The following is a 19,822-nucleotide window of genomic DNA, read 5'->3' as shown; positions in this document are numbered from 1 at the left end:
GACGAGCTAATTCGAGCAGGCCACAACCGCTGGAAATCTATAAAAGGTTCAGAGGACGGCCAGGACCATGCAGTAAGTTAGGACTAGCTGAGTTGAATTTCACCACGCGCGGTCGATAAAAAGCCAAACTTCTTTTCGTCCAGATTTTTTTCAAGTGAGAAAGAGCTCTACACATTATCACCCAAGATGGATTTCATCGCAAACGTGCAGGTTCTCGTCATTCTAACGGTTGGAATTCTCTCTGGCAGGGGGTGCGTTCTGGAACAACCGATCGGAGGTAAGGTTTTGTTCTCCAATTTTTGGTGGGGGTGTGGTGGGGGCGGAGGGTGGGGGGGGGGGGGGGGGAGGGGGGGGTAGACAAACTTCATGAGCAACACATTATTCCAGCATCGTCATTCCAAGTGGTGAAGAGTCACAAACTTGGCAGCATTCAAATGTCTTCGGACAGGAAAAACGCTTCAAACGAAGACTTTAGTCGGAAGTTTTTTTTCCTCAACAAGACGTAGTACGCGACAACAAGTCCATGAACTTATTTAAAATACAAACCGTTAGTATTATAAGGTTTTTTGTTCACTTGAAAATAGAAGCCTAATCCAAAAACTCTTTACATGTGCTGTTTAAAAAGTGTTTAAAAAGTTTTAAACAACCAAATGTTTAAACTTGTTCATTTGAAAAGCAGATGTTCAAATTTTTAAACAACTTGTTTAGTCATGCGCAATACTACCGATGAGTCCGTTTTTCATTGACTCCTAACTGCACGCTACGTACACCGGTATTTAAAAGTTCCTCATTAACTCAGGTGACGACCCGGAGGTGGTAGGCTACTAAGACGGAAATTTGACCAGTCCAAGCTAGCTGAGTGACCGCAGCTTACCGGACCTTGTGCCGTTGGTCAAAATACACGTCCGACGCGTATACATTTACATGTACATCAGCAGTCGATCCACACACGATTGCATAATTAGGTCAATAAGTTAGTTCATGATGACCATTTTAATGATGATTTCAAATTTGGACGAGTAATTGATTTAAAATGATCGGTAGATTATTCTCTGTTCATCAAAGAGTGAAACTTGGGCCCAGATTCAGAGTGGAAATCACTCTAATTTTAGACTAAAATATTCTGGGAAAATAGAATCATCGCGAGTGAAAAATCTATCTATTCAATTGAATGAATTTCACTCTGAAACGTCTACTCCCTATAGTTTCAGTTATTGGCAGTGTTGTTGACTTGAATCGCTGACTCTGGCTCGAGTTGGACTCGAGTCGCTATTTTTTTTGACTTGAGACTTGATTTGACTCGGGAAAAAATGACTTAAGACTTAAGACTTGACTTGAAAAAAAATATGACTTGTGAATTGACTTGTGTGTGAAGAGTTGACTCGAGACTTACTTGAAAAAAAAACCCAACTGACTTGAGATTTCACTTGACTTGCTATAAAATTTGACGTGGGACTTGTCTTGACTTGCTAAAATTTGACTTGGGACTTGACTTGCTTAAATTTGACTTGGGACTTGACTTGACTTGGAAAAAACAATGACTTGGTTACAACTCTGGTCATTGGGGTTATTGTCTCCACTCAAATGGAGCGGACCACTCTCTTAAAATAAGAGAGAGACTCGGGTTGGCGCAGCGCTACTTCCCTCTCCTTCCTCCTCTTGCCCGGCATAAGGATTGGGTTTTTCCGTCCCTTCTCATCCCAGATTACGAAATGAACGTTCAATCGAAGATCATTCCGGGTTTTTTTTTCTCATAAAAAACAGCATTTCTTAATTTCCATTTTTAATGTTGATTTCAATTTCGATAGGCGATAATTCAATACTTGTTATATACAATACCATGTAGCTTTCTTAACTACACAATGTATTTTAATGACAATATCTTATTCTTATCATTCATATTTTGTTGTTTATAGGTTGTATTATTTGTGGGTCTGTGTAAATGGTTTCAGCATATCGCTGCTTGAAATTAGAAGAAATAAATAAATAAACATTTTCTCTTTCGGTTTCTTCAGCAAGTTCAGGCTTTCAAGCCACAGTACCTGTGTAATTTCCAGTGACCTTTGATTTTATTACCAGAAAGAACTAAAATATTCTTACACTTACATCTTCAGATGGAAAACCCAACTTCATAAACGAGATATCTTCGACCGAGATCGCCTACGTCGGCAACGCCAAAAGCCTGGACTGCGCAGCCGTCAACTTCTGCAGCGTCACGTGGTACAAGGATGGCATCCCGTTGCCATGGGCGCCGCAGGAGGCTGCGCAGGACCCTAACCAAGCGGAGAAGAGTCAAATTCTGCGGTTCAAGCAACTTGAGTTCGGCGACCAGGCAGAGTACACGTGCATCGTGTCCAATGGAGTGGAGAATATCAACAGGACAATACGACTTGTAGTCCTTGGTGAGATTTGAACTTTGAACTCCATTAAAAACCCCAAAACACGGGCCAGTTTAAACTTCGAAACAAAATCTTTCTATCAATGAAATTGTTTATGGGCTTGTTTTAAATCTGAGAAATTCATGCTCTTCAATAAAGTCATGTGTCTTTAACTCGAACTTGAGTATCGTTGAAGTTTATCGCTGAAATTTGGGCTAATGCAAGTTTTAAGGTTTTCTAGTTTATCATAATAATTTGAAGGCTCCGTTGTTCGTTGGACGCAGTGTGGCGTTAATAGGGGAGCAATGGAAAAAAGAAAAATGAGCTGTGTAATATTTGAAACTATGACAAAACCTAGCCCAGGTTGGACGACGTCTTCATTGCATTACGACTTGCGTGTACACAACGGAGTCCAACCTGGGCTAGACCAAACCCATCGAATGCCCTCATCTACAGAAAAATTTCCCCCCTCAAGGCCCCACACCTGAAAGCTTTGTTCCTATATACATTTTTGTACTTATCCAACTATATGTTATTTGATTACTTCCAATCGTTTTAATTTTTTTTAATTGGGCCATCGAAATTAAATTTCTCCATCCACAGAGGATTCGCGGGCTGACAAGCCCATCTTCTTGGGAAGCAACGGGGGCTCCTGCACCGATCGTACGGCCGAGGTCGGCGAGACGGTCCGCTTCTCGTGCGAGTTCTTCGTGGGCAAGGCCCTGTTAACGCAGAGCTTTGTGAGCTGGTACCGCGTGGATAAGAAAGGCCAAACCCCGGCAGAGTGGCTCGAAGACATCGAGACACAAACGGAGCAGAGTAGCAGGTACGTTTACAGACAGACAAACAGATAAGGAGACCCCGACCAACACCACACAAAATGATCTGATACACCGTGCCCTCTGGAGACATGCACACAATAGGGAACAAGAGATTGTATACGTCTCCACAGGGCAATTTCTATAGATGAATAAGTCTCCACACGGTTTTCACGAAAAAGATGTATGGATTTTACTCAAAAATTAGGAATTTTCAAGGTGGGTTGATCTGTCGCAAATGGAACTCGAAGTTTTAGAAAAGGGATATTAAGTCCGAATTTCAGCCAAAGAAATTAATTCTGGTTAAAATAAGAGCATTTTGAAACTACACTTTCAAACTCGAAAACTTTACTACACGAGAACAAAGAAATGTAAAGGATACAAATTTCAGTATGGGTACAGGTGTGTTTGTCACCGTGGACAAATACAACTGTTTGAAATGGCTTTTTGTGACTCGTAATAACATCGTCACGATGCACTAAATTTAAAGGATAACACATAATACTGTATTACACCAAGTTACAACCGAATTAGACATTGAATTAACTAGATATAGGCCTCAGAAAAATGTCCCTTTAATGTGACGTCACACGACATGCGATGACGTCATCACGACGGCACTTGAATTTTCATCTATAACACATCCTGATCTAGGTGTCTACTAAGTTACAACCAAATCGGACACGCAGTTCAGTAGATATACTGATATAGACATTTGAAATGCACCTTTAATTTGACATCACATGAAGTGTGATGACGTAATCATGACGTAATTTCAATTTCCATCTAGGCTATAACACATCCCGGTATAGGTACATATCAAGTTACAACCAAATCGACCTACAGTTCTTTAGATATAGGCCTTAGAAAAACGCACACAGAGCTACGGTAATCATGTCAGTCACATGATAAAATTTGCCAGATACGGATCGTGATGGATAACCCATGATTGTTCTGTTGAACTCGAAACAGAAAACGCCACTCTTTTCATATCAAACTTTTCCGATCTATTTTTAAGATCAGAGTTCACAGAATGACAATTTCACTTTCAAAACTTTAACAGGCCTGCTGAGGGTGGGAAAAGCTGCTTAGCAAATCTATTTGCACATTTTTGAGCACATTCTGAATTTACTCTTTACCTTTTTTTTCAGGATGGACAGTGTCATTGTATCCAATCTTGAAATCCCCAACATCAAGGACAACGCCTTCGGATCGTGGATGGCATTAATCTACTCGAACGGGTACCAGGCGGATGCGGTGGTGTCCGTCAACCCCAGCCCGACCGGCAACGGAGGTACTGCCAAATCGCTGCTGGAAAAAATCAAAATGGGGTTCCAGAAACACGAATAGCGATATTATGTTTCCTTTTACTTGATTGTAGAGCTTGCATAGAACGCCCTCAAAGTGTGGACAGATTCATATTTTCCCTGTGTGATATGCTTACCTAAACGCTTTGTAGGCCCGACTTTCATCGTTCCCACGGAATTTAAATAATGAAACCTATCCATAGTGAGGGCGTCCCGTGCAAGCTATAGTACCCGGAAGCACTGATCTCATACATGTAATTCTGAATGGAGAGCGCATGCAGCTCATGGGGTGAAGTCACTAAGGCGCCATCTTGAAAGACCAAAATGTATGGACGCCTACCCGTACCCGGGGCCTTGTTGGGGCTTGCGGTGGCTTCACAGCTTTGTGTAGGGAGATGGGCGCATGCGCTATCCAGTCTGTGAAGGCTTATTATAATAAAATACTCAGGGACAATGGATTTGAAGAATACTCTAACGTTGTGAATTAAACTGCATGGGATCGAGATATGGGAGTGCATGTAAACTGGGGGTGGGGCGGATGGTTAGGATATAGGGTGCAACCTTGTAGTAAAATTTCCATAGACACCAGTGCGAAATGCCCACACTTCAACATTTCTTTTAAAAATACTCAGAACTCCCACAGGTACGTATTGAAGTTGCACAGAGAAATGATGATCAACATGTCATCACTTCATTTCCTTTTAATTTTTTGGTGGCTTGGCCTTTGACTTTTCGAAAAATTCTCGCCCAAAGCGGAAAAGAAAATCCTGAAAAATGATCCTTCTATGCAGGAATGAGTAAATTTACACAACGTTGGATTTGGTTAAATTGAATCAACATTGGGTAAAATGACTAATTTTACGTTGAGTAAAATATACCCAACATGCATGGAGAATTTACACATTTTTTTTAACCAACACAATTTCAATACATGTTTCGTGAGCGTTGGTTTCCACAGAGTTCCTGATTAAATAATGGTCGCATGAGGGCGCTGTACCATAAATAAAACTTTCCTTCAACGTTGAGAATACTTAACTAAAAATAAGGCCTATCTTGCAAAAAGTTCGAGGCACAATTTTAACGGCAAATTAAAGGCAGAGGAAAGGGAAAACTTATATTTCCCCAAATGAATTCAGCAAATGTGAAGTAAACAGGGACATTTTGCTTTACCTTTCAAAATTAGAAATCGTCAAAGATATTAGCTGGTGTAAGATCCCTTAAAAGTGGCGGGACATTTAAAGAAAAGGGCATAAAAGCTGCATTGGTGTGTTTATCCTTAATTTTCAACTGCTTTATTTCAAATTGATCAGCTTTTAACCACGACACAACTGCCGGCGCAGCCACGACTGGTTCCGCCCCAAATAGTTCAGAGTCGCCCGCCGGGAAGGTAACCGTATACACGGTCATGATGTTTGCGCTCACATCTTTATGTTTGCTCCAACACTAACGGCTATGTGCGATGTCGCTATTAAACTCGCTGTATGATTTTAACCTAGACTGAAGACGGAGTTCGACTCGAGTCGTTCATAAGTCAAGCATAAGTCCATCACAAGTCAATCGTAAGTCAATCACAGGTCAGTCATAAATGATAAGTCATGTCACAAGCCTCAAATCTTACGTCGATTTCAAGTCGAATCACAATTCGCTCTTTTCACACTCCACCATTGGGCATGCACAGCCTCGATCTGGCAACTTTACACAATGAAAATAGCCGGTTCAGTGATCTGAACCCCGACACGGGAATCACTGAACCGGCTATATTTATTGTGTAAAGTTGCCAGATCGAGGTTCTGCATGCCCATGGCGGAAGTGTGAAAAGAGCGAATAAGGACAAGAGTAAAATGTACATTGTACATGTACATTCTTTGCCAAGCCCTTTCAGTCAAAATCAATCAAGTGACTATTTTCAACAGTACTGTTAAGAGCTCCCGGCCTATGAGGCACAAGGCAGGATTGACTGGCTGTGACTGTTTATGTAATTTGATACAGCTATATGCGTTGACTGTAGGCGATTGACAAGCCTGTGCCAACCACGTCTGCTTTTGTCTGTTGACTGAATTTGACTAGTCACAGTGCTTGCTTAAAATATGATATGACTGTTGGTGACTAGCCCTTGTAGAAGTCATGCATCGAAGAGGATTGATTTTTTGACTGTCTGTAACTGTTCAGATAGCAGGAGGGTTCATTTAAATACGTTGTCACTTGACCTCTGATGATCTTTGTATGACTTGGGATGACTTGATTTGGACGCAGGTCGAATTAGATTAGTTGCAGAGTGAAAAAAAGAATTTCAGCTGAAACCAACAGGGTTTAAATTTATATCTCTTTTTCAAAAGTAGATTTTCAAAATTGAAAAGCCGATAACATCTGCAATAAACCGATGTATTTTAACTGTGTATAATACCAAAGATGATTTGAAAATAGAGTTCTTAATATGTAAAGCTTTCGTCTTTATATAAAGTTGACCTTACACTGAATATAATTTGAATAAACCTCAAGACCTTAGAAAGTTCGTTAGAATAATATATTCTAAAGTTTGTCTAATAGCACTAATACCAAAGGTGATTTGAAAATAAGAGCTGTTTTATATAAAGCTTTCATTTATATGTTTCAATAAATTGATTTTTTTTTTTTAAATCACTGTGGTTTGCAAAAGTCAATTTACTCAACAAAACATTTTTATACGAGATTTGAGGCTTTTTATTTAGTGTGGGCGTGTGTATAGGGCCACCTATGCTCACATTTCTTGTACAAAGTTAAAGTTGCTTCTCCTCATGCTATTTTTGAGTTTCACCCCGGAAAAAGATGACAGGCTCTTAAACTTGCTATTTTTTTCTCGCAATACAAAACTCATTAATGAGAAATCGCAAAAAGTTTTGGCCATGTTTACTTGTGGAATATTTTCTGAACGAATTTCGAATTATCTGCGGCTTGGCAATAGTTCATGCATGTGCTTGAAAACGCCTGAAACAGAAAAACAGCTTTAAAATTCCCTTTTAATCAAATATACAAAATTCATAATTCGTTAGGAGAACGAATAAAATATCAACATACCAAAAATACCAACAAAAGTATCAACATACATTTGACTAGTCGAAAACTCAATCAAAAGGAACAAAAGCTATAAACAATGTTTCAAAACCAATTGCAAAATGAATAATTGGAAGCTTCACTGATGAAGCGTCAATTGAAAGATCCAGTTGCGAAAGCGTTTTCTCGACATTTGAAACAGAGTACACGGATGTCAACTATTTGCATTAGATAATTTATTCCGTCACCAAAGGCTAGACACTCTCCAAACTGGTTGTGAGATACTCTCACAACCAGTTTTTTTTTTTTAGAATCGACAAGGAGTTAACAACAGATATCTAATCACTGATCAGAAGCAATAAGTACGCAACTGAAACATCATCAAAACTGTCATCGCCGCGGCGGCCTGAATGTCGATAACGAATCATCTGATGGCATTATACGCCTGCCCTTTGCTTGATTAAACTACACAAGCGTCAATTCGTTGCCGCCAACGACTTTGACCACCAATATGCAAATCAGACAAGCTCGGTGCACTTTTTTTTAGACTCTGTAAAATATTTATGTTGAAGGATCTGAAGCCTTATTTGCATATTGAGGAAAGAATGGGTAAAGTTCGAGAGGTTTTATTTTCTGCAATGTATTGCCATGTGTACAACCGGCAGTTTAACCTGTGTTAAAACCCATATTTGGAGCACAGTTCTAACTCCTGTTCTTATATAAAACACAAGGAAGGCTTATTGTCAAAGCTGCAGGTCTTCATAAGTACTGTAAAACGACGTCTCTTTTACATGGTTTGAATTTATGTAAGATCAATGATGCTTTGTCTATATACATTTCAACTCAATTTAGTTTGTCAGCTTTTTAACAACACCTCGAAGCAATTTATATTTTCATTTATAAAGTATCTCTAATAATGGCCTACAAATGCGCACATGTACATATTTTCAAATCCAAGTACTATAGAGAATGACTTAACTCCTATATTATAGGGCCTAGTCATTTTAATCTAAAAAAAATATATAAGTATTTTTACTGCGTTATTAACCATACATAAATGGTACAAAAGTCAACATGTATCAAGGGTACTGATTATTTCAGTAGGTGGACAAATTAACGTAACATTATCTTTGTTAAAATTATGAAACATGAAAATAGAAATCTTCAAGAATTTCTCATAAACATACAGAGTTGCAGAATATCTTAACATAAGATCCAAACTAACTTCTCTTCAAAAATTGCAAGTAAAAGAGTCTGTGACATTTTTAACTTTTGGAAAGACAAGCCTAAGATTCCAAATGAGACTATGACTTCTCAGCAAGTTAATTAAAGTTCATATCGACCCACCAACTTTTCCCATTGGGGTCGATGAGCTTCTAAGGATTCCAGGACATGCTGGTGTCAGAAGTGGGATCTGCATTGAGCTCCACTGGGTATACACCCCCAGCCATGTCTTCGTTCTGTGTGTCCCCATCGGGTACCACTGGGTACAACCGTGGGAAGGTCTGCATTCTGAAATCCATGCTTCTAAGGATTCCAGGACATGCTGGTGTCAGAAGTGGGATCTGCATTGATCTCCACTGGGTATACACCCCCAGCCACGTCTTCGTTCTGTGTGTCCCCATCGGGTACCACTGGGTACAACCGTGGGAAGGTCTGCATTCTGAAATCCATGCCTTCCTCTCTTCCGTCGGGCAGGACTTCATTGTCCACCAGGTCACTAGTTTGTGACATTGTCTCCATGATGACCTCTTGGCGTGGAATCACCACGCCATTCCCGGCCGGGGGTCTGGGCATGCGGAGTCGCAACCTCTTCAGGAACCTGGTGTGATTGCGGAGCATGTGGGGTTCTTTCCTGCTGGTCTTCAGGGGCTTCAGGACTTTGATCAGTTGCCCAAGGAGTGGGCTAATGTTGAAGTCGATCTTGACTGGCTTGGAGCTAGCCGAGGAGCAGGAGGAGAGAGAGTCGGGAGACGTCTCGGAGGTGGAGTGATTTCCTGAGTCTGATGACAACGACGATGGCTGTGAGGATGTGGAAGGTGATGACGGCAGGGTTGAGGATGAACATGACGACGCAGATGACAACGATGGCTCTGAGCCGCTCAGCGGCGACGGGTCGCTGAATGGAGACACGCCCAAGAAAACTGGGATGATGCGCTCAGACAACCTGGAGGACATGATGTCAGCGGCCAGCTCTACTTCGTACTTACCAAACTCGGAGATGGTGTAACTGGGTGTGATGAGCATGATGCAGCGACGACTGGCTTCCATGGCTCGGTTAAGCTCCTCTAACAGAACTACAACAGGGAAAATGAAACCTTAAAAGAGGTCTTTTCCTTCACTTTTTAAAAATTTTGTTTAGCATTTCCATTTTACCACAGTAGCCCCATCAGTTAAAGAAATGTTTTCTTTCCCCTACGATAAAAATAATAATAGTAATGATGAATTAAAAATAAAACAAACAATTAGCGGTAATAATCGAACATGCATCACCATTTGAAGGAACCGTGTGTATTTCTGGAACGAAGAGCCTGTAGCCGTACTTCTCAAGATACGGCATGATGACGCGAAGGATAAACTGTCGATCATTGTCTGACCAGCTGTAGGACACATAGGCGTCATACATCTTCCCATCTGAAAAATAAAATAAAGGACAAAACTGGTTTAAACAAGATAGCTGCAAAGGCAGATTTAGGTTCCACGTACGGCTCAACAAATTTATTGAAATCGCGCACTGATGTGAAGCAGTGTAATAGCAATTATAAACCTAGTCATGGTGACTGACTCACTTGAAGTTATTGACAGATTTAAAAAAGGCAAAACCAATTCCCTGTGCAGACTGGAAAATGAACCACTTCAACGAAAATGGCATAACTCCTCACCACAGCCACTAATTTGAAAAATTCAAAATTCCCAAGGAAGACAAGGTAATAACCATTCATATGAAATACTCAGTACCTTTTTTCAATATACTGTATTTGCCACACACAAAATGGTGAACTTGGGTCCAGGTCATTCTAACTCGACCTGTATATAAGCCGGAGGGATGGAACATTAGTATTTTTTTTCTTTGAACTATTATAGTGACATCGACTAAATGTTTTATTGAAAATGAACCAAAATGTTGCTGCACCATTTTGTTCAGTGTTGCCGTAGTGGCCCTGGTACCACAGTTTGACGTCCAGTGCCACCATCTTCCACGTCAGGAACAAAACGGCAACGAAGATGAAAGATGATACAAAGATGGCCACGGCTAATGCGTGATAATTATCAGGCTGAGGGGGCTCTTCTGAAATATATGGGAAAAGGAAAGAAAAGAACTGTCAAAGATAAACATTTGAAAGTTAATACAAGTTACACCGTAGATAATGGAGAACATTAAACATTTTGAAGTTCACTTCATTCTTCCAATTTTGATAGTTCAAAATTTGAAATTAACAGGAGTTAAAATTCACAAAAGAGGAGTGGCATTTTCAATTTCAAATTAGAAATAATTTTGAAATACCAAGCAAAATCATGACCTCTCAGAATTTATAAAGTGTGTTTTCATTTCCTTTTTTGTGTGTGCCATCGTTTACGAACATACTCTTGAACAGTTAGTCTCAGGTTGAGTGGGTTTCAGGTTAAAATACAGTCAGCGAATGCATCCAATTACCTGGTGGGCTGAGCATCAGAATGTCACGTGACCAATGACCGCCGTTGTTTGCGATGACGCAGTAAATCCCGTATGCCTCCTCGCTCACGTTGATAATCTCAAGCTTGCTGCCCACCCACGGTACCGCGTCACTACTGTGCATGTAGAATTATGTCATGTGGACAACACAGTACAAACGTGAGGGGAAACAACTTAGGCCTTTTGTAATTGATTTTTAGGTTTTCATCACTGCCCACCCCGATTTTTACGCCCGCCCCAATGTTTTTTATTTGAAATTTGTTTGCAAAGTGTGTATTTTGAACTAATTTCTCCATTAAGGTGTCAGACAAATTTTCACATTTTCCCCCACTCCAAGTTTTTTCCCTTTCCCCCACCCCATTTTCTTCGCTGTTAAGATTCATAAACGTGGACACATCAAATTTGGGCCAATGAAAGCATTATAAACATTGGTACTTTAGACAAAACACGCCACACATGCATTTATACAGCCGTATAATTTCTTATACATCACTCTGCGATTTGATACATTTCTCATTCATAAAAGTGACTATACACTTTATAGTTGCTCTGGTGGCTTATTTCCGGACCATTGACAATGGGCACCCGTGCCGGTACACAGGCTTAAGATTTTATTTTGAATGCCCCCCCCCCAAAAAAAGTTTCCTTGCCCCCCCCCCCCCTCCCATGACCAACCCCCCTAAATTTTAGAGTCTGGTGCCACCACTGCCCAATGTACTATAAGTTTGTTCCAAACTTACGAGTTGTCATCCATCCGTATTGGCGTCCAGCGGTACGTGGTGTCGTGGGAAATCTCATGCAGCTGGTTAACCAGCAGCCAGTCCGATCCATTACCGCAGCTGGACCACTGCTCCATGGGCAGGGACATGTTGGGCCGCTGCCAGTACACAGTGGTGAAGTCCCGGAGGGCGCCCACGTAGAACTTGCAGAGCAAGGTCACGTTCTCGCCGGCTGCCACTGCCGTGTGGTTGTGGCAGAGCTGGTGTTGGAGCTGGAGTGGTTCACCAATCCAGAACCTCTCTGGAGTAAAATTGGAAGGAAAAATTAATTTAGTATAGGCTGTTACATAACAAATCCTTGTCATTTGATTGGAGGATTGTCGGTCACGCGACATTCATTAATTAAACCATCGTATGGCCTACGTCACGGCTTACATGCATTTTTGGTTCCATTCATCGTGCAGTTTGGATCTACTGCATGCATACGCTAGTCCAAAGATCGTAAAGCGCGTCGCGCATAGACGCGCAGCGGTGCTATAACGATCTTTGCACTATATACCACATTACGTGTTTTATATAGCAGACAAAAATTGCCTTTAAAGTGCATGCAGTTACAAACTAAACCTGCCTTGCAGATTTTTTTTGCAATATTAACTTTCATATTGTCAATGTTTTGACTTTTAAACCTTTAATTTGCCAACTTGAACTTTGAACAAGCTGGTAAAAAAAGTGGATGCCGAGAAACCATATTGTAAATGTTGTTGATTATAGTTTTATCCTCCAGTTGAATGACTAAAGATCTACTTGGATGTTATATGAAACAAATAATGAATGTTTTGCATTCGTGCAATGGTGAGATTATTTTCATTCGTTGAAAGACGGAAGGCTCCTTTGAACCTGGCTTCCGGCGGCCTTGTTGAATGGAGCATTCCATCTTTCAACGCATGAAAATATTCTCACCATTGCAATCATAAACATTCGTTATGTATGGGCACGCGAATTTGTGACACAACGGCAAGTATTAGCATTGCAAATGTGCAAAACTTGAACAGGAAATGTCGCAGCGAATTCCTGCTGGTTTCAAAAGCCCTTTCTGATATAGTTGAAGCCATTTTATTGCTAAAACGTGTTCATTGTGCAGTTTAACTGGGTCCTACTCATTTCCGTATCAAGCTCCCACTGCGCAACAATGAAAACATCACAAAGAATCCAGGATATTTGGAAAGGTCAAATTTCTATTATGTTTCAGGTTGGGTTGGAGGGAGAAGTGGATAATATCTCAAGTCAATTTTATCGCATTGAACAACAGAGCACATCTCTTAAAATAGCTTCAGAGACTACTGTTGGTAAAGACCATGAACAAAGGTTATGACTAAAAGTAAGTATTTAAATAAAAACTATTAAACAAAAAACCCAAATCCTTCGTTACTGTCAAAATTTGGCAGGAAATTTTAAAATTTGTTGTGAAGGGTCTGTCCTATTTTGTGTTTGTTAACTGGAATGTCATGAAGCTGTTTTGGGAAAATGATTATTTCCCCAACTTTGCATGAATATGCATGAATTCAGCCATGGTGCATCACAAAGTGGGAGGAAACAGGATATCCTCCTGGTGTTCAGGACACAGCTTCAACATGATAAAGTCTTCAATGATTTAAATAAAAAGAAAGAGTGTTTACTTTGGACTTCAGGAAGGAAGTTAGAGATATTTCACAAATATACTGAGTTTCGTTTTTGGTCGACCTGAGTATGGTTCAAGGTATCTGAACCAATCAGGAAATGGAATGGGATCGATTATTTATGATCACTAACTCCCTGAATGGATGTACCCTAAAACCTTTTCTAACCACATTAGTGTAGAGGGATTTTTTGTTTGGAGGGGGTCGAGATGTACGGTGGTTCCACAGGAAAACTCTTATCAATTGGCACTTCGACCAGTGAAAATAGAGGGTTGTGTTTGGAAAGGCTTGATATCAGATCATTTCAGGCCAAGGGCGGATCCAGAACACAATTTTTGGGGGGGCCAAAAAAAATTTTGGTTTTTTTTGGATTCTAGATGCTCTGTGGTGCGATCTGAGGCAATTTCTGACCACTTTAACCAATGTTTTTTTGAGGAAAAGACGGTGGTGTACTCATTGCCTGCCTTTATTGCGATGTCACATAAAAAAAATTTAAAAAAAATTGTTTCAGGCAGGGCGTACTAATTATTTAACACCCCGATAGGTAAACATTTCAATACCTAGCAAGATATTCATGTTACAATATTGGCTTGTGGCCTTTTGTTTTTTGGTCAACTTTTTTTTAAAAACAAGGCTAAAACTTATAGCCATCCCCGAAGTCTCATCCAAGATCTGCCAAAACCCGCCACTTTTTGTACAATTTTGAAGGATGCAGTCCTGGACTGCCTGGCTGATGAAATGTATGTACCAGGGGCGTCAATCGCTTCTCAAAAGTGGGGATACCTTGATGAGAACTAATGCGAAGCACAAAAGCCCTTATACGGCGTGGGGTTCGGGGCATGCTTAGGGGCCCTGAAAAAAAAACGATTATAGATGCTCTGTGGTGCGATCTGAGGCAATTTCTTACCACTTTAACCAATATTTTCTTAGCAAAAGATACATTGTAGTATAGGCTCTGTAAATGAGACAAACGAGTTCGAACATCTGGGGGGGGGGGGGGAATTTGATATAGTGTCCCCCAACCTTCTAAAAGTGGACGCGACATGTCCCCCGTCTCTCTCTCCACGATTTACACCCATGGTACTCTACATACACATTTTGCTGCGAAGAAAGTACCGTGGTTTACTGTATAGTGTTGCTTCAAAATGAGTAAGTTTGCGACTCGTACAGTGAAAAAACAAGATCGATAAACTGTGCTTACTGTCCACTGTCAGCTGAGTTCGTCTGGTGATATTGTGCGTGCTATTGGACACTTCACACTCGTAAAATCCCTTGGCTGTCTCATCCGCTGACTTGAAGATGAGCGTTTGGTTGTCATCTTCCAGGAAGAAGACGGTGAACTTGCCCAGGTCCCAAGGGTAGGGTTCCCTCTGCCCGGTGAGGTGGCGGCGGCGGTACCAGCGGACGTGGCAGAAATTGACAACTTCACAGGAGATTGCCTGATAGCCCTGTTTGGTGACGTGCTGCTTGACCGTGTCCAGACTGGTGAACTGCATGGTAGTGCTACTGCCTTTAAGATGAGGGAATGCATTGGGGGAGGATAAAGGTTAAACACTCAGTCAAAATAAGAAAAACATGCCGGTAAATCAAAACGAGAAGTTTATTATTTTTTTTAAAGGCTACAGCTATGAAAGGGACAAAAATATTTATGGTAAATTGGAAACTAAATGAACCTCGCAATGCGGATATCATTAAGTTATAAAGATCAACAACAATGACGAGGGGGGATGGTAGATGGGGGATGGTAGGGCTAATGGGGGGGGGGGGTGTCCAGAAGCAAGGGTATCAAAAAGTGGGGGGACACACCTTGATGAGCACTAATGAAGCATAAAGCGCGAAGCCCCGAACGGCGTGGGGTTGAGGGCCTGCATAAAGGCCCCGAATTCTAGACTGTGGTGCAATCTGAAGCAATTTCTGACCACTAAAACCATTTTTTAAGCAACAGATCACCTTTGAAACATCATTTTTAAGTTAAGTGTCATGTGAATCAGCTATTCTGAGCTATGGGGGCTTGTCCCCCCCCCCCCCCACCAATTGACACCCATGTGTAGAAGCCCTTTATACCGATAGCAAAACCTTGTTTGAAACTGAAAATCTGATAAACTAAAACTGTTCCCTTTCTCGCATCATATTTATCCATGCCCCAATTTGAGAATATGGAGTGCCAACTTTTGCGGAAAATCTTAGTTCACAGTAGGACTACCTACATATATTATGATTCTATACAATGATCCAACTGCCTCTTTTTATATTATTTAACCACCTACAATCATTTCTAGATTAAATCCCTTTACAGGCTGAACTACTACACAACTGTGACAGGTGCTTGAGGGGACATTTTGCTTTCAAAAACTCTGACTGTTATAAATCACTTTTCTAAGACCGAAACTACGAAAACTGCCCCTCAAGCAGTACATGCTGAAATCAACATTGTGGTTTCCCGACCCAAATAATGAGGTTGGCAATTGAACAAATCAAAAATGTTTTTTTTTGCTATGGGTCTAGCTTGATACCAAGTGACAATGGAGTATCTAGAATGATTGATTGATCAAAATCACTGTCTGATTAAAAAATTTCCCGATCACTAATAACAGGGACAAAAAAAACACACAACATGGTATATAGCCTACTTCCATGCAAAAAACACCATTCACAGACAACCAAATAGCAGAATGAATGAATGGAATATGCCAGAACGACAGGCATATTCAGACTAAATTGTCCAACGCAAGTTTTCACAGAAATGCACAATCGCATTGTATGGCTCTATTGTGTTCAGAGGCCAGACTCTAGCTTTCTGATTTCTCATGCAGCGTAACTGTGCCAGTAGATTTGAGGAAATTCACTGTAACAAACATTTGAAAAGTCACAAGATACTTGTCATATACATGTACATGTCTATAAATACTTAAAATGATGCTTTGTGTTGTAAACAACTATTAAAATAATCATGAATGATCCATTACAAATTAGAATAGGCCGAGAAGCCTACCAGACAGGGACAAATACTCAATCTTGAGCCAACAAAATTCTCCAAAAATGTTCGTGAAGCAAAGACACCGAGGGTCCTCAGTATTTCACAGGTCTCAATTCTATGTTTAAAAGAGACTTTTCATCAACATTTTCCCGGTGAGCAAGTGATGCAAAGTGATTTCAATTTGAAGCCTAAGACTAGACTGGTATACATGTCCAACTTTTTGAGAAAAAAATGACCCTTCTGTAGTCTGGTGGCGTGACCTGATGACTATGGAGAGAATATGTAGAAAGACAGTTCTGGAACCAGATGTTTCTTTGACACAGTTGATTGATGCAATACTATAGGGGTGTTGGACTGGTTGTTTCATGTGCCAGTCTATTTTCTTGTATTGCATGTTTTCACTACCTTAAGTTTTGGCCCAAAAAAAGGCCCTGGTTACTGGTCTGCGCACGCGTCGCCGTAGTTGTTTTTTTCAATGTAAGCTGATGTCTAAAAACCGCCAAACTCACAGGTTTAACTAAAATCCTGCTGCTGCATAATTTTAACGTGTTTTCAGATGGGGTTACTATATCGAGTATAAGCTTTATGTGGCCTTTCTGGGCTCCCATATATTTTGCACAGAACAGTCAAGCACCATATGCAGACGATGTTGTACCAAAAAAGTAGGGGGAAAAAAAGCCGTGTCGCCGCACCACTTTGGGGGCAAGCTCCATACCAGAAACCGAAGACTTTTTTTTGGGGGGGGGGGCCTTTAGGACTCTCATACACACTATTAATTGAGAGACTAGCCACTACATGTTATGCGGATACAGTTGCAATTTCTTCAACATGCTGGAAGTATATATTCTTAGTCATTATATTCAAATTAATGCAAACAGTTGGAAAGAGTTTGCTGACATAACACTCTCACTCAAAAATAACTTTACAATAATATAACCCTATACCAATTCATGCCACAAAACAATAGGCATTTAGAACAGATGTGTCCCCCGGCCAAATGTTTATTTCCAAATTCTCACCATTTTTATTCAGTAAGCTACAGCTGGCTTCACCGCTCCCAAAAGTGAAACATAACATCAACAGAACCGAGAAGCAATGTGGAGGCTTCCATGACAACCGGTCTCCGTGGTTCTTGCTGCATTCTTTAGCCATGTTTTTGTTTGCTCCAATAGTTGGGACTGCAATAATCAAAACAATTAAGATGTAGTACTTTTATCTGTGTTAATAAAATTCCTTGCGATTTAGATTTTGAAAGGTAATTTTTCATCTTGTAACAATTAATTAATTTGCGACAATTAATATAAAAATAAGCTGAAGTTTGCCTCAAAACAAGAAATTCTTAAACTCGTGGGCCTATTTTTTTTTAAATGCTTGATACTGCTCAATTCATTTTGAAAATGATTGATATTGCTGTTTAGCAGCTAAAACAATTGACAGTGTTTACTAGGGATGACATTGTCCATTTAAAAAAAAATCTGAGGAAAGAATGTTGCAACCTGACGCTGCTTTTTTCTTCATATATCATCTCAATGAAGTCAGTCACTGCACTAATGATGATTAAGACATGAATCTGGGACTGAAAAAAAAAAAACATTTCCAATTTTGTTAGGAAATACTTAGAACATTTTCTTGACTCTCCATAAACTTTGTACACAACCGCAGAAGTAGCGTCAGGTTGCAACATTTTTTCCAAATCTGAAAACTGGATGAAGGTCTGAAGGATGCATTTCTTTTCAAAAAGTCTGCACTGAGAAACGTCACTGCAGGTTTATGGATAGGAAAAGAATGTAAGTAGATATGCATACGTACGTCACTTATTTGCTTGCATACAAAGTTTACGGAGAGTCGAGTGCATTTTCAAAAAAATTGGACACGTTTTTCAGTCCCAAATGATTCAGGTTTATTCGACATTTGTGCAATGACTGACTGACCTTCAATGAGATAACATAATTATGATGGGAAAATGGCGTCAGGATGCAACATTCTTTCCAAATCGTTTCACATGATTTTGCAGCACCGTCGGATCTCCTGCTGGTTTTATCATATACAGTCACGCTGTCGTACATTGCATACACGGCAAACTCCGCAGCATAACTTACCCTCAAATCTCGCAGCAGTCACTTTTAGTGGCATGAAATCAGCCGGTACAAATACAGAACGTTGATCGGCAGATCCGCAGAGCTGAAAACCTGGACATAATAAATTCACGGTTCTTTGCGTTTCCAACAACACAACAAAACAAATCCAAAAGTGCTGCCAAAAATAGTACTGCCGCTTGGCCTTCCTTCGTAATTCAGTACGGCAGGAGTGTAGGGCAGGCTACCACGTGTTCCACTTACACTTTGTTCATCTGGCGCGCGCCGGTGTACACCAGTGACGCCAGACCGTTCCATTCCGGTGAGTGGCAGGGATTGAGAAATCATTTGTGTTGTTCTCGTGAGAAATCAAATATAAAAATGGTTACAATTATGGACGCTTATACTAGTGAACCCCGCTAGTGTTTTATGGCTTTTTGAGCATAAATTTGAAGTGACTGCAAAATGATTTTGATTGCACGCAATGAATAGATTTTGCTGTTAAAAACTGCGCCCCTTGTTATTATTGGATCAGCTCAACTCCAAGTATTTCTAATTCTTGAACTTCCAAAAAACTCTCAACCAATAGTAAGACGCAAACAAAAGACCATATCGTCAACAACGGCATAAAGGGCACAGAGGTTATGGAAATTAACCTACTAAGTCTAAACATTGATAAAAGATAATTGATTAGGAATAAACTGAATTCTGAGCCTAAATTATATAGAAGATCATCCAGATAACATTTTGGATAATATCTCGACCTTTTACAAGTACCTAGGCGGCCTCGGCCTATCTAAGGCCGTCCCTTTATATTTCTTTGGTTCTCATATTTCTTGCCTCAGGCTCTGAAAAGTCGAGCCCAAAATCGGGTCGGTTCGGAAAAGAGAACCAAAGTAATAAAAAGGGACTCCCTATGAAACGGAAATATAATGAGACCAGCAGATCCTGCAAAACAAGTCCTAGCCTCCCGGCAGTGGCTGTATAAAAACATTTCTTGTTAGAAAGGGTGAAAACACATCGCAGACAAAACATCCTGCATGTGCATAATTCCTTTTTTCCCCTTTTTTTTGAGCCAACGTGTACAGGTTTCGGGTTCCCCGGTTAACTGCAACACGGCAAAACATCTCGCCCACTCATTGTTGCATGCAAACGGCACTCGAATGCAC

The 19,822-nt window shown here is 40.4% G+C and overlaps 2 protein-coding genes across 6 annotated transcripts; one reads left to right on the top strand and one right to left on the bottom strand.

Annotated features, from left to right (window-relative positions):
• On the top strand, window positions 1-6,167 carry LOC119723744. The gene is made up of 4 exons (XM_038194580.1): window positions 1-277; window positions 2,115-2,402; window positions 2,982-3,204; window positions 4,348-6,167. Exons 1-4 carry the CDS (start codon window positions 187-189, stop codon window positions 4,544-4,546), a joined length of 801 nt encoding a protein of 266 aa, XP_038050508.1. The 5' UTR covers window positions 1-186; the 3' UTR covers window positions 4,547-6,167.
• A 982-nt stretch (window positions 6,168-7,149) lies between these two features.
• Window positions 7,150-19,673, bottom strand: LOC119723743. 5 transcript variants are annotated; one of them, XM_038194576.1, is made up of 9 exons: window positions 18,678-19,673; window positions 17,598-17,756; window positions 14,803-15,111; window positions 11,947-12,226; window positions 11,189-11,322; window positions 10,667-10,822; window positions 10,027-10,167; window positions 9,166-9,830; window positions 7,150-9,014 (listed from the first exon to the last, which is right to left on the bottom strand). In XM_038194576.1, exons 1-9 carry the CDS (start codon window positions 18,709-18,711, stop codon window positions 8,910-8,912), a joined length of 1,983 nt encoding a protein of 660 aa, XP_038050504.1. In that variant the 5' UTR covers window positions 18,712-19,673; the 3' UTR covers window positions 7,150-8,909. The 5 variants fall into 5 exon arrangements, with proteins under 5 accessions (XP_038050504.1, XP_038050503.1, XP_038050505.1 ...); XM_038194575.1 differs by having other exon boundaries at window positions 7,150-9,830; XM_038194577.1 differs by having other exon boundaries at window positions 7,150-9,830; window positions 10,667-10,819.
• Window positions 19,674-19,822: the final 149 nt, after the last annotated feature.

Source organism: Patiria miniata, unplaced genomic scaffold (genome assembly GCF_015706575.1).
Source record: "Patiria miniata isolate m_02_andy unplaced genomic scaffold, ASM1570657v1 HiC_scaffold_17, whole genome shotgun sequence".
Classification (NCBI taxonomy): Eukaryota; Metazoa; Echinodermata; class Asteroidea; order Valvatida; family Asterinidae; genus Patiria; species Patiria miniata.
This window is presented reverse-complemented; position numbering and strand designations above follow the sequence as displayed.

What these genes read in the sequence shown, in the direction of transcription:
- LOC119723744 (XM_038194580.1), top strand. Translation starts at nt 187, where the DNA reads ATGGATTTCATCGCAAACGTGCAGGTTCTCGTCATTCTAACGGTTGGA. An exon ending in AATACGACTTGTAGTCCTTG is followed by an intron (nt 2,403 to 2,981) that starts GTGAGATTTGAA and finishes CTCCATCCACAG; the next exon opens with AGGATTCGCGGGCTGACAAG. An exon ending in CAAACGGAGCAGAGTAGCAG is followed by an intron (nt 3,205 to 4,347) that starts GTACGTTTACAG and finishes CTTTTTTTTCAG; the next exon opens with GATGGACAGTGTCATTGTAT.
- LOC119723743 (XM_038194575.1), bottom strand. Translation starts at nt 18,711, where the DNA reads ATGCCACTAAAAGTGACTGCTGCGAGATTTGAGG. An exon ending in ATACGGATGGATGACAACTC is followed by an intron (nt 11,323 to 11,946) that starts GTAAGTTTGGAA and finishes CTACATGCACAG; the next exon opens with TAGTGACGCGGTACCGTGGG. An exon ending in ACACACGGTTCCTTCAAATG is followed by an intron (nt 9,831 to 10,026) that starts GTGATGCATGTT and finishes TCCCTGTTGTAG; the next exon opens with TTCTGTTAGAGGAGCTTAAC.